Genomic DNA, 13,838 nt, shown 5'->3' on the forward strand with positions numbered 1-13,838 from the left:
TAACGGGTCACAGTGGGGTCAGGTGGGGGGCAGTCAGGATGTCTATTTTTCGAGGGGGTGACGGGGTCCAGCCTGGTGAGGTTTCCGGGGAAGCTGGTTAGGGGAAACGAGATGACGACGAGGGAGAGTGACTCAGCAGACTCCACAGGCTCCAGTTCCCATCCTGGGCCCTGGGCCCTGGGCCTGGATTTGGGATGGAACCAGGGGAAGAGGGAGGAGAGGGTCAGGGGATGGGGCCCTTGGAGAGTAAGGAGTTAAAGGATGCTGATGTGGGGGGGTGGGGGCGGGGAGAACATGAGCTGGTGCAGAGACTTGGAGCCTCTGAGCCTTCTCCTCATCCATCAGAGGCCCAGAGAGGGTGCGGGGCTGCCAAAAGTCACACAGCAGAGCCATAACGGGAACCGAGTCCCTCTGAATGGGGACGTCTGTGTTTCTGTCTAACTGTGGGTGGGCACGTCTGCCCAGGTCTGTCTTCTCTGTCTTTCTGAGTCGAGGTATTTCTCTGGGTATGGGTGTCTGTATTTCTAGATGGGGGTATGTAACTGTAGCTGGGTGTCTGTGTACCTATATGGAGCCATGATCTGTGACTGTATATCCTGGGTGTCTGTGTTTATACATGGGTCTCTGTGTGTGTCCTTGGGTGTCTGGGACTGTCTCTGGGTGTCTGTGTTGTACTTGGATGTCAGTGTGTATACTTGGGTGTCAGTGACTGTGTATATGGACGTCTGAACTTCTCATGTTCCCTCCGGAGCCCTTCCCTCCACCTGACTTCCCCATAACATTAGACATCACCACCACCCTGCTCCCCCGATCTCTCTATCCCACAACCGGAGCATTATCCTTATGCCATTTATGCACTTATGTCCATATCTCTAATTTCTTAATTTGTACTGATGTCTGTCTCCCCACCTCTAGGCTGTAAACTCTTTGTGGTCAGGGAATGTGTCTGTTTATTGTTGCAGCGTACCCTCTCAAGTGCTTAGTAAAGTGCTCTGCACAGAAAGCGCTCAATAAATATGATTGAATGAATGAATGAATCCTCCACTCCTTCCTCTCTTTCAACCCTTCCCCCAGCCACCCCGATCCAGTTAGCTGCCAAATCCTGTCAGATTTCCCTCCACAACGTTTCTCGGCTCTGCCCCTTCCTTTCCATACAACTGATCACCACACAGGTCTGGGCTCCTGTCACATCTCACCTTGACCATGGCATCAGCCTCCTCTCTGACCTCCCTGCCTCCAGCCTCTCCCCTCTCCAGTCCACGCTTCCCTCCACTGCCTGGATCATTTTTCTAAATCGTCACTCTATTCCCAAATGCCCAGTCTTCAGAATCCTCCAATGTCTGTCCATTCCTTCTGGAGTCAAGCAGAAACTCCTGACTGTTGACTTTAAAGCACTCAATCATCTCTCTTATCCATTTATCCTCACTCTTCTCCCACCGGACCCCAGCTAGTAGGCTTCTTTCTTCTTAAGCCAACCTACTGATCATGCCTCATTCCCCTTCCTTTCCCTGATTCTTACCCCCTCCCTTCTGCCTCGAACTTTCTCCCACTTAACATCTGGTAGACCATTCTTCTCTCCATCCTCAAAGCCTCGCAAAACTTCTCTCTCCTCCACGAGTCCTTTCCAACTAACTCATCTTCCCCTCAGCTTATATCTCCCTCTGGCCCTTTTTTTAAATTGTATTAAATGCCAGGCACTGAACTAAACAGTGGGGTAGATACAAGTTAATCAGGTTGGACACTGTCCATGTCCCACATGGGGCTCATACGTAAGGGAACTGAAGCACTGCCCAAGATCACACAACAGACAGGTGGTGGAGTGGGGATTAGAACCCAAGTCATCTGACTCTCTGGTCTGTGCTCTATCCACTAGACTATGCTGCTTCTCCATACTTCCTACTCTTCAGGAGCCCAGAACATCCCAGAGAACTTCTGTCCACCTCAGCTTGCACGCCTGACTTACATCCATAAGTCCTGTCCTTCTGCCCACTGTCTGTCTCTTTCCCTACACTAGAAGCTCCTTGAGGGCAGGCACTGTCTAGTAACTCTGGTGGACTCTCCCAAGCACTTAGTACAGTGCTCTGCACAGAGTAAGTGTTCAATAAATGCCACTGATTGTTCGTTACGGTGTTTACAGGGGATCTGCCTGGGAGGGTATCTAACTGTGGGCGTCGTCTCTGAGAGTTTATGTGGGGGTCTGGGTTCTGTCTAGATGGAAGGCTGTGTATGGGGAGGATTTCTGTGTGTAAGGGGATCTCTGTATACAGAGGTCTGTGTGTGTATGGCAGCCTGGGGGTGGGGGTTTCTGGTTGTGAATGAAGGTCTGTGTATAAATGTTGTATTTGTTAAACACTTACTATTTGCCAAGCATTGTACTGGGCACTGGAATAGATGCCAGCTAATCAGGTTGGCTACAATCCCTGCCCACATGGATCTCACAGCTGAAGAGGAAGGGAGAATAGGTATTTTATCCCCATTTCTAAGATAGGGTAACTGAGATCCAGAGATGTTAAGTGACTTGCTTAAAGTCAGCCAGTGGGCACCCAGCTGGAATTAAAACCCAGGTCCTCTGAATCCCAGGCCCATGCTCTTTCCGCTAGGCCACAGTGGAAATCTGGGGGTGGGTTTTACCGATTGTGTGTGTGTTTGAGTGTGTCTCAGTGTGTATGGGGGTGTGGGTGATGGCATTTCTGGGTGTGTCTGGGGACGCAGAAGGAGTCTGTGTGAGGATTATAGGCCCTGGCTGGGGTGGCCCCCACTGCTGGATGGAAATTATTATTATTAATAATAATAGTAATAATCATGGCATCTGTTAAGATCTCATATGCCAGCCACCGTACTAAGCACCGGGGTGGATACGGACAAATCTGGTTGAATGCAGTCCCTGCCCCACATGGGGCTCCCAGTCTTCATCCCCATTTTACAGATGAGGTAACTGAGGCACAGAACAGTGAAGTGATTTCCCCAAGATCACACGGCAGACAAGTAGCAGGGCCGAAATTAGAAGTCATGTCCTTCTGACTCCCAGGCCCGTGCTCTATCCACTGTGTCATGCTGCTTCCTGTGGGCTCCGTCCACTTCCCAGAAGAGCGGACAGCTCAGGTTGGGCCCTGGACCTCCCCCCAGGCTCCCTCCCCCGTCCCCACCGCTGTCCCTTCCGGCCCCCGGGGTCTGGTTTGGTACTTGGCGCCGGTGCTGCCGCCCCACGTCATAACCAGATCAGTGGCAGCTGGTTCTGGTCTGCCCAGGCCACCTGGCTTTCCAGGCCCGGACAGACCCCTGTCCCCAGTTCCCGCTCACCGTCGCCCTCGGCCCTCCGTCGCTGTTTCCCTCGGCCCCCGTCACGGTCGTCGTGTCACTGCCCCGGGCCCCAGGTCAACCGGGTCTCCCAGCACCTGGGAGATGCTTGGGGGTCCCTGGCTCCCATCCTGGACCAGTGGCCGAGGCCCCCAGCATCGAGCCCCAAGGCCCGGCCAGGCCGCAGAAACCGTGTAGGTCCTCTTCGGGCACAGATCCGGGGTCCAGCCCAGCCTCCAGCCCAGTCCAGCGCCTGACAGCCATCCCCACCCCTCCTCCTTTTCTTCTTCTTCCTCCTCCTCCCTCCCTCCTGCATCTCCTCCGGGCGGGTCCCAGGGGGTCCGGCAGACAGGAGCGAACTGGGGCGGGCCCAGCTGGGGCGGGGCCGGGGGCCGGCCGGGCCCGGGGGACCTGCAGGAACGGCCTCAGCCCGAGAAGCTGCAAGAAGCGAAAGCTTAATATAATTGTAAATAATTGAGCAGCCATGGTCCTCGGGGAGCTAAATCCCTGTCAGCCTCCCCCGCCAACCAATCCGGCCCTCACTCCAGCCCCGCCCGCCCGGCCTCAGTGTCCTCTCCCGCCTGCGGGGGAGCCATGCATTCGTTCGATCGCATTTATTGAGCGCTTACTGTGTGCAGATCACTGTACTAAGCGCTTGGAAAGTACAAGTGGGCAACAGGTAGAGACAATCACTACCCAACAACGAGCTCACAGTCTAGAAGGGGGAGACAGACGACGAAACTAAACAAGTAGACAGGTATCAATACCACCAGAATAGAATTATAGATATATACACATCATTCATCAAATGGAGTCATAAATATGTACAAATATACACAAGTGCTGTAGGGAGGGGAAGGGGATAGAGCAGAGGGAGGGAGTAGGGGCGATGGGGAGGGGAAGAGGAGCAGAGGAAAAGGGGGGGGACTCAGTCTGGGAAGGCCTCCTGGAGGAGGAGAGCTCTCAGTAGGGCTTTGAAGAGGGGAAGAGAGCGCCAGAGAGGCCGACTCCCAAAGAGCCGAGGCCGAAGGTGCGGGGGTCGCCGGCCCAGTGCGGGGGACCCTGCCGATGCTTCATCTGGAAAATGGAGATTGTCTGTGTCCAGCCCGATTAGCTTGTGTCCACCCCAGCGCTTACTACAGTGCCTGGCACATAGTAAGCGTTTATAAACGCTATTAAAAAATGGGAAATCATTTTCCAAGACTCAAAATCCACGTGTGTTGCACTTACACAGTTTAGTGATGGTCTGCTTTGGAATGTGCATTAGTATTGAGGAATTACCTTGCCATTAGGAGTGTAAACCAATGCACTCTCAAATTGGAAGTAAGATCTTATAAAAGAAAATATATTTCCTTGTGACCACAAACAAGAAAATCCCATTCAAAGTCATTCATTCAATCCATCGTGGAGCACTTACTGTGTTCAAAGTACTGTTCTAAGCACTTGGGAAAGTGCAGTGCAGTAGATAGACATGATCCCCGCTTTCAAGGATTTTTCAGGCTAGCAGGGGAGACACACATAAAAATAAACTGCAGAAAGGGGGAAGAAGCAGATGTAAAGAAAAGGACATGAGCCCAGAGTAAGCCCCTCTTTTCTTCTGCTCCCCCTCCCCTCCCCATCGCTCTGACTCGCTCCCTTTGTTCTACCTCCCCAAAGCACTTCTGTATAAGTGTGCATATTTATAATTCTATTTATTTATATTAATGATGTGTATATACACCTATAATTCTATTTACACTGATGCTATGGATGCCTGTTTACTTGTTCTGTTGCCTGTCTCCCCGCTTCTAGACCGTGAGCCCGTTGTGGGCAGGGATTGTCTCTGTTGCTGAATTGTACTTTCCAAGCAATCAGTTCAGTGCTCTGCACACAGTAAGCGCTCAATGAATAAGATTGAATGAATGAATGCCTGTATTTGCGCTCTTATTCATTCATTCATTCATATTTACTGGGCGCTTGCTACTATTAGTACTAATGATGATGGTATTTGTTAAATGCTTACTATATGCCAAACGCTCTTCTAAGCGCTGGGGTAGATACAAGGCAATAGATACATGGTAATCAGGTTACCCCACATGGGGTTCATGGTCTTCATTCCCATTTTACAGATGAGGTAACTGAGGCACAAAGAAGTTAACTGACTTGCCCAAAGTCACACAGCAGACAAGTGGCAGGGCCGGGATTAGAACCCACGACCTCTGACTCCCAAACCCATGGTCTTTCCACTAAGCCATGCTACCGTGCGCAGAACACTGTATTAAGGGGGTGGGAGAGTACAACGTGACAATAAATATTAATGTCTGTCTCCCCCCAATCTAGACTGGAGGCTCGTTCTGGGCAAGGACTGTGTCTCTTTCTTTTTGTATTGCCCTCTCCCAAGGGCTTAGTTAATAATAATAATAATAATGCTGGTATTTGTTAAGCGCTTACTATGTGCCAAGCACTGTTCTAACCGCTGGTGTAGATACAAGGTAATTAGGTTGTCCCACATGGGGCTCACAGTCTTCATCCCCATTTTACAGATGAGGTCACTGAGGCCCAGAGAAGTTAAGTGACTTGCCCAAAGTCACACAGCAGACAAGTGGCAGAGCCAGGATTAGAACCCACGACCTCTGGCTCCCAAACCCTTTCTCTTTCCACTAAGCCATGCTACCGTGTGCAGAACACTGTACTAAGCGCTTGGGAGAGTACAACACGACAATAAATATTAATGTCTGTCTCCCCCCATCTAGACTGTAAGCTCGTTCTGGGCAAGGACTGTTTCTCTTATTGTTGTAAGGAGCTTACAACAGCTTAGGGCTTAGTGTTTTTCTATGGCATTTATTAAGCACTTACCATGTGCAAAGCACTGTTCTAAGCGCTGGGGGGGGGAATAGAGAAGCAGCGTGGCTTAGTGGAAAGACCTGGGAGTCAGAGGTCATGAGTTCGAATCCTAGCTCTGCCACATGACAGCTGTGTGACTGTGGGCAAGTCACTTAACTTCTCTGTGCCTCAGTTACCTCATCTGTCAAATGGGGATTAACTGTGACTCTCACGTGGGACAATCTGATTATCCCGTATCTACCCCAGCGCTTAGAACAGTGGTCTGCACATCGTAAGCGCTTAACAAATACCAACATTATTATTATTACAAGATGATCAGGTTGTCTAACGTGGGGTTTAGTTAATAATAATAAGTGTGGTATTTGTTAAGCGCTTACGATGTGCAAAGCACTGTTCTAAGCGTCGGGGGATACCAGATGATCAGGTTGTCCCACGTGGGGCTCACAGTTTTTTTAATCCCCATTTGACAGATGAGGTGACTGAGGCACAGAGAAGTTAAGGGACTTGCCCAACGTCACACAGCTGACTAGCGGCAGAGCCGGGATTAGAACCCATGACCTCTGACTCCCAAGCCCGCGCTCTTTCCACTGAGCCACGCTGCTTCTGTGTGCTCTGCACGCAGTAAGCGCTCAATAAATAGGATCGAGGGAATGAAGGAGTAAATGAAGGGCCGAACGAACAAAATGGTCTGGCCTGCGACGCCCCCGACCCCCGACCCCCGACCCCACCGGGCTCCCACCCAACCCTGGTCCGAACGGACGGCGGCGGGTGGGGCCCCGCTGCTGCTGAGTGGCCACCAGGGGGCGCCTCGGTGACCGGCAGCCAGCGGGCCCCGCCCAGCTTCGAGGCCGCTCCGCTCTTACCACCGCTCATTCCATCATTCATGCAATCGGATCTATTGAGCGCTTACCGTGTGCAGCGCACTGCACTAAGCGCTTGGGAGAGTACAATGCATCCATACACAGACACAATCCCTGCCCACAACGAGCTCGCCAGGACCCAGGAGTCCCGGATCCTCTTCCAACCACCACCACCCTCCCAAAGCCTCCCCCCGGGCTGCTCCTCGCTTATTTCAGTTTCCCCTCCCTCCCCGCCGGGACAGAGGGAGGCAGGACACTGGGGTGAAGCCGCCGTCACCTTTATTCAATTCATCAACCGACCAGTGGTATAAACTGAGCGCCTACCGTGGGGCAGGACACTGCACTAGGCGCTTGGGAGAGTCGGCCAGAGTGAGTACACGCGACCCTTCCCCTCGGGGAGCTTCCAGCCTAGTCGGGGAGACGGACAGTGCATTGTCCTCGAGCCGGGGGGAGTCACCCGGCCTCCGCGGAGCGCTTAGAGGAGGACGCAGAAGAGCCGCTTCTCCCGGAACGGGTTCTCCGCGGCCGGGACCGGGGATACCAGCGGGTCCTCCTTGGCGTGCTCCTCGCAGAAGGCCAGCAGCTCGGCCGCAGCCTTGGATATCTGTGCGGGGGTAAGGGGTTAACCGGGCCAGGCCGGACCGGACCGGACCGGACCAGAGGGACCGGACCAGAAGGGACCGGACCAGAAGGGACCGGACCGAAGGATGGGAGGGCGGGGGCGCCGCCTAGTGGCTACCACCGGAACGACCGACTTTGGTGGTCCCTTGCCCTTTTTTCCGAAGCGCCACCTGCCGGACTTTTTCGGGGCTGCAGCCGCCCCTTGACCCTCGGTGCCGTCGAGGGTCCGGAGGGACGGCCCTCCTCCCTCGGGCCGGGGCACCTCCCTCCCCCGGGCCCGCTTTCGGGGGCTGCTTTGGGGGGCTTCTCACCCCAGCCCTACCCCCTCGCCCGCACCCCAGGCCCCTCTACCGGGCCGCGGGTGGCCTCTCCGGATCGCACCTTCATGCGGTCAACGTTGACCTCCAGTTTAAGCTGCTCCACCGTCTTGCGGGCCTCGGCGATCTTGGCCATGTTGTTGGACATGGCGGCGGCGGCTTGTTGACGAACAGGAGGCCTGGGCCTGGTCCCCGGAGGCGGAGGGAGGGCACGGGGCTTCCAGGAGGCAGCCCTGAGCGGGAGGGGGCGGGAAAACGGAAAACAGGGGGGAGGAACGACAGCGGGACCCCCGCCCCCCACTAAGCTTCGAAGAAGCGGGGCGCCGGGGCCTTCCGGCCGAGATGCCCTCCCGTGACTCAGTTTCTCCCCTTTCCCCTCTCCCAGGCGGCGGAGCGAGGTGGGGAGATGAAGGAGCGGGAGGGGGTCTGGTGGGGGAGGGGGAGGGGGCGATGGTTCAGTCTCCGCCGGCGGTGGGGGGGGCCACCCGGGGCGCTCGGCGCCAATTAGCGCGCTCCGAGCCAAAGGGAAGTCGGCCTCCCGGCGGGCGCGGGGGGAGTAGGGGGGAGGGAAGGGGTCCAGGGGGAGCTCATTACGGTCCTCCAGCAGCTGCCCCCGCCTCGAGCCTGGGGCGCTCAAAGCCACACACTCACCGCCCGGGCCTGGGGGAGGGGAAGGGCAGGGGCCGGGGGAGGTCGGGGGGGGGGGGCGGGGGGCCGGGAAAAGGGGCTCCCCAAATCCCCCCACCCCAGGATAGGGACAGGGCCGAGGAAAAAGCCGACTGGAGAGTAGGAGCGGGATGAGGGGAGGGCAGGGGGACGGGGCGATGGAGGGACAGGAGACGAGGGGGGCGACGACGACACAGGGGGATCCGGGGGGTCAGCGGGACAGAGAGGTGGAAGGACAGTGGGACGAGGGGAGAGAGGGGGACAGAGACAGAGACAGAGACAGACGGGCAGGGAGAAGGAGAGAGGGAAAGGACCTGGCGGAGGGGAGGAGGAAAAGGAGGAAGAGGATGGAGGGGTCGGGGTGGAGGGAGTGATGGGGCATTGGCCGAACCGGGCTGGGACCGGGCAGCGGGGCAGGGGCAGGGGCAGGGACAGGGACAGGGACAGGGCCGGGGCGGGGACGGCAGGTACCTGTTGCTGCTTCTCTCCAAGTGTGGGTTCTGGGTTTGACGGCGCAGCCTCTCGGGGCCCCCTGGGGGGCAGCGCGCCCCGCCCCCCGCCCCCACCCCCACAACCCCCTCCTCCACCTGCAATAAAGCCGCCGCTCCCCGCTGCGCGCACACAGGCACACCGAGACACACACACACACACACGGGGCGGACAGGCGCCCTGCCACCGACAGACACATAGACTGCCACCCTGTCACATGCTCTCATCGACTGTCACAGATACCCTCACACCCACACAGGTCACCGGCACACAAGCGCACAAACACACTCTCGCAGCCTGTAACATCCACTTGCACAGACACCCACATGCTGTCACAGACACACACACACACACACACACACACATGCCCAGTCATACCCTGTCACATACACACCGTCACCCAAGTGGTCATATGGGCACACTGTCACAGACACACAAGATTGCCACACTGTCGAAGGGTCATACATGTCACGGATACCCTCACACACACACACACGTCACAAGCACGCAACCACACGAACACACTCTCACAGTCAGTAACATCCACTCGCACAGATACCCACACACTGTCACAGTCTCTCAAGCACACATATACCCACACAGAGTCATACCCAGTCACATACACACTGTCACACAGGTGGTCATATGGGCACATTGCAGCACAGGTGGTTATATGGGCACACTGCCACATGGTCATACACTGTGACAGATACCTCCACACACACACACGTACACGTCACCAGCACATAGGCACACAAACTCTCTCATTTAGTAATATCCACTCGCAAAGACACCCACATGCCGTCACAGTCACATACGTGCACACAGTCATACCCAGTGACATACGCACATTCGTTCGTTCATTCATTCAATCGTATTTATTGAGCACTTACCGTGGGCAGAGCGCTGTAATAAGCACCACGGTGGGCTGGGCGCACTGCCACAGACATGTAGTCTGCCACATCGTCACACAGTCACACAGACAGACACAAACTGTCGCAGATACCTGACACAGACACACAACCACCCGTAAGTCACAAGCACATAAACACACCTTCACATTCAGTACCATCCACTCGCAGAGACACCCACATGCTGTCAGTCAGACACAGTCTCAGGCATCATGCCCAATCACACACTCACTGACACTTAGTCATACACAGTCTCACAGATCCACCACACACTGTCTCAACTCAGAGACCTACACACTCCTACTGTCACGCCCAGACTCACCCACTGTCACGCGCGGGGTGATGCATTGTACTTTCCCAAGCGATTAGTACAATGGCCTACACCCAGTGTAAGCGCTTAATAAATACCATTGAATGAATGCATGAACAACACACACTCACAAACACACTCCCCGAGACCATCTCTTCTGAGGATGCTGTTCAGTCAGAACTGACCTAGGCATCCCCTTCCCTCCTCCTTCAGAAGATGGGGACCCCTGCCCCGGTCTCTCCCTTCCGCCCTCCTATCCCTGGCACCCCCGAGCCCCTTACCCAGGGGCAGCCCGGCCCTCGGGGCCTATCAAGCAAAAAACTCCTCACTATTGGCTTCAGAGCTCTCCATCCCCTTGCCCCCTCCTACCTCACCTCTCTTCTCTCCTTCTCCAGCCCAGCCCGCACACCCCGCTCCTCCGCCGCTAAAACCTCCTCACTGTGTCTCGTTCTCGCCTGTCCCGCCGTCGACCCCCGGCCCTCGCCCTACCTCTGGCCTGGAACGCCCTCCCTCCTCACCTCCGCCAAACTAGCCCACTTCCTCCCTTCAAAGCCCTCCTGAAAGCTCACCTCCTCCAGGAGGTCTTCCCAGACTGAGCCCCCCTTTTCCTCTGCTCCTCCTCCCCTCCCCATCGCCCCGACTCCCTCCCTCTGCTCTACCCCCCTCCCGCCCCACATCACTTGTGTATGTAAGTACGCATTTATTATTCTATTTATTTGATTAATGCTGTGTCTACATCTATCCTTCTATTTATTTGTATTGATGCTATCGATGCCTCACTTGTTTGCTTTGTTGTCCGTCCCCCCCGCCCGGAGAAGCAGCGTGGCTCGGTGGAAAGACCATGGGCTTTGGAGTCAGGGCTCATGAGTTCGAATCCCAGCTCTGCCACTTGTCGGCTGTGTGACTGTGGGCAAGTCACTTAACTTCTCTGTGCCTCAGTTCCCTCATCTGTAAAATGGGGATGAAGACTGTGAGCCCCACGTGGGACAACCTGATTCCCCTATGTCTACCCCAGCGCTTAGAACAGTGCTCGGCGCATAGTAAGCGCTTAACAAATACCAACATTATTATTATTATTCTCGTTTGTGAGTCCGTTAATAATGATAATAATGGTATTTGTTAAGCGCTTACTATGTGCCAAACACTGTTCTAAGCGCTGGGGTAGATACAAGGTAAGCAGGTTGTCCCACTTGGGGCTCACAGTCTCAATCCCCATTTTATAGATGAGGTAACTGAGGCACAGAGAAGTTAAGTGACTTGCCCAAAGTCACTCAGCAAACAAGTGGCAGATCCGGGATTAGGACCCACATCCTCTGACTCCCAAGCCCCTACTCTTTCCACAGAGCCACACTACTTCTCTAGAGTGAAGTGACTTGCTCAAAGTCACGCAGCAGAAAAGTGGTAGATTTGGGTTTAGAACCCAGGTCCTTCCGACTCCCGGGCCTGTGCTCTTTCCACTAGACCACGCTGCTTCAGTCTCAGACTGCTGTGTGACCCTGGACCAGAGGCGGCCTCTGGGCCTCAGTCCTGCCAGTACAGGGGGAAAGGCCTCCAGGGCAGTGGGCCAGAGACCTTGGGAGAGCATTGGGAGAGGAAGTCTTGCTCACCCCCACCAAGGTGCCATCCCTGGCAGCACCCCCTGCAGTGCCCCCTTAGTACCTCCCCAGCAGTTCCTCTCCTGCAGTGCCCCTTTGCAGAGCTGCCGCCCACAATGCCCCCCAACCAGTGCCACCCCCTGAAGCACCCCCTCCCCTCTCCCCACCCCCGCCACAGTCCGTTGTTGGGTAGGGATTGTCTCTGTTGCCGAATTGTACTTTCCAAGCGCTCTGCACAGAGTAAGCGCTCAGTAAATAGGATTGAATGAGTGAATGAATGACTAAATGGGGGGAGGAGCCCCCCACGGGCTCCGGGCCGCCCCCTCCTCCGGCCCCCTCGGTGGGCGGCCCCGGCCAGCTGGCGTCGGGACCGCTCCTGGCCACAAGGCGGCGCTACAAGACAGCCAGGAGACCGCCGGGCTTCCCGCCGGAGGATCTCAAAGCGCTTACCGGAGGGGCGGCAACTTTTTTACCGCCACGAACTCCTTCCTATCGCCATACGACGCTCCCCCCGCCCCCTCTAACCCCGACTCGTCGCCTCCCAGAGCTGAGGCGGAGACCCCTCCCCAGGGGCCCTCGCCTCCTCCTCCCACCCTTCCTACCTTCCCTCCCCCTCTCCATCCCTCCTTTCCCCCCACCCATCCCTTCCTCTCTCCGGATTTCGCCTCCCCCCCGGGGGTCGCCGCGGGCAGGGGACAGGGCCAGGGCCAGGAGAGGGGGCCCCGCGGTCCCGCAGGGTCCTGACCTGCGGAGGCTAAAATTAGAGTCCGGGCCGCGGCCTGGAAAACTGGAATGTGTGTGTGTGTGTGTGTGTGTGTGTGTGTGTGTCTGGGGGCTGGGCCGAGGCCGCGGCCTAGGCAGGAGGGGAGAGGGAGCATCTGTGAGCGGATCCCTCCGGCAGGACCCTCCCCCAGGGGACCCCGGCCCCGCTCTGAGCAAATCGTTCTCCCTCCTCCCCCTTCATCCCCCGTCTCCATGGCAACCAGACCAAGTCAATAGCAGGGGAGGGGGCGATGGGGGGGAAGGGGGAGGCAGACACCTGAGTGAGCCAGACGGGGCAGGAGAGTCTGGCAGAGACAGAGAGACAGAGATAGAGATAGAGAGAGAGAGAGAGAGAGGGAGGGATGGGGGAGGGGCAGAGAGGGACAAAGAGGCAGAGGCAGAGAGTCAGAAACACTGAGGCCGATAGGTCTACGGGGGCAGAGAATCAACCAATCAGTGGTATTTATTGAGAACTTGGCTCGTTTCGGGGCACTGTACTAAGCGCTTGGGAGAATAGCTGGTAGACGCGATCCTTGCTCTCAAGGAGTTTACAATTTAACGGGAGAGACGGACACTAAAATAAATTACAGGTAGGGAAACAGCAGAGCAAAAAGATATGCTCATCTGAGCTGAAGTGGGGAAAGGGTGGGATGAACACCATAAGAACGTACTGAAAGGGTAAGGAGTCCCGTGCATGGGTGAAGCAGTAGGGAAAGAAATAAAATGGGGCGGAGGGGTGGTGAGCGATTAATTAATCAATCATCAATTGTATTTACTGAACGCTTAGAATGTGCAGAGCACTGTACTGGGCTTTGAAGCAGTATGCCTCCTGGATAGAGCACAGGCCTGGGAGTCAGAAGGTCATGGGTTCTAATCCTGCCACCACCACTTGCTTGTTGTGTGAACTTTGGCAAGTCACTTCACTTCTCGGGGCCTCAAGTTACCTCATCTGTAAAGTGGGAATTGAGACTGTAGGACACTGGGACAGGGACTGTGTGTCAACCTGATTTGCTTGTGTCCACCCCAGCGCTTAGTACAATGTCCGGCTCATAGTAAGCGCTTAACAAATACTATAATTATTAGCAGTCCAATTACAATAGAACAATATAACAGACACATTCCCTGACCACAACTACTTAACAGTCTACACTTGGAGAAGCTTTGCCAGAGGAGTGGTGATTTGAGCA

At 55.5% G+C, this 13,838-nt stretch overlaps 1 protein-coding gene across 1 annotated transcript; it reads right to left on the minus strand.

Moving 5' to 3' along the window:
* Positions 1-7,242: 7,242 nt before the first annotated feature.
* On the minus strand, positions 7,243-8,233 carry GNG8 (G protein subunit gamma 8). The gene is made up of 2 exons (XM_029065368.2): positions 7,983-8,233; positions 7,243-7,584 (listed from the first exon to the last, which is right to left on the minus strand). Exons 1-2 carry the CDS (start codon positions 8,064-8,066, stop codon positions 7,456-7,458), a joined length of 213 nt encoding a protein of 70 aa, XP_028921201.1. The 5' UTR covers positions 8,067-8,233; the 3' UTR covers positions 7,243-7,455.
* Positions 8,234-13,838: the final 5,605 nt, after the last annotated feature.

The sequence above is a fragment of the Ornithorhynchus anatinus genome, chromosome 5 (assembly GCF_004115215.2).
Source record: "Ornithorhynchus anatinus isolate Pmale09 chromosome 5, mOrnAna1.pri.v4, whole genome shotgun sequence".
In the NCBI taxonomy this organism is placed as follows: domain Eukaryota; kingdom Metazoa; phylum Chordata; class Mammalia; order Monotremata; family Ornithorhynchidae; genus Ornithorhynchus; species Ornithorhynchus anatinus.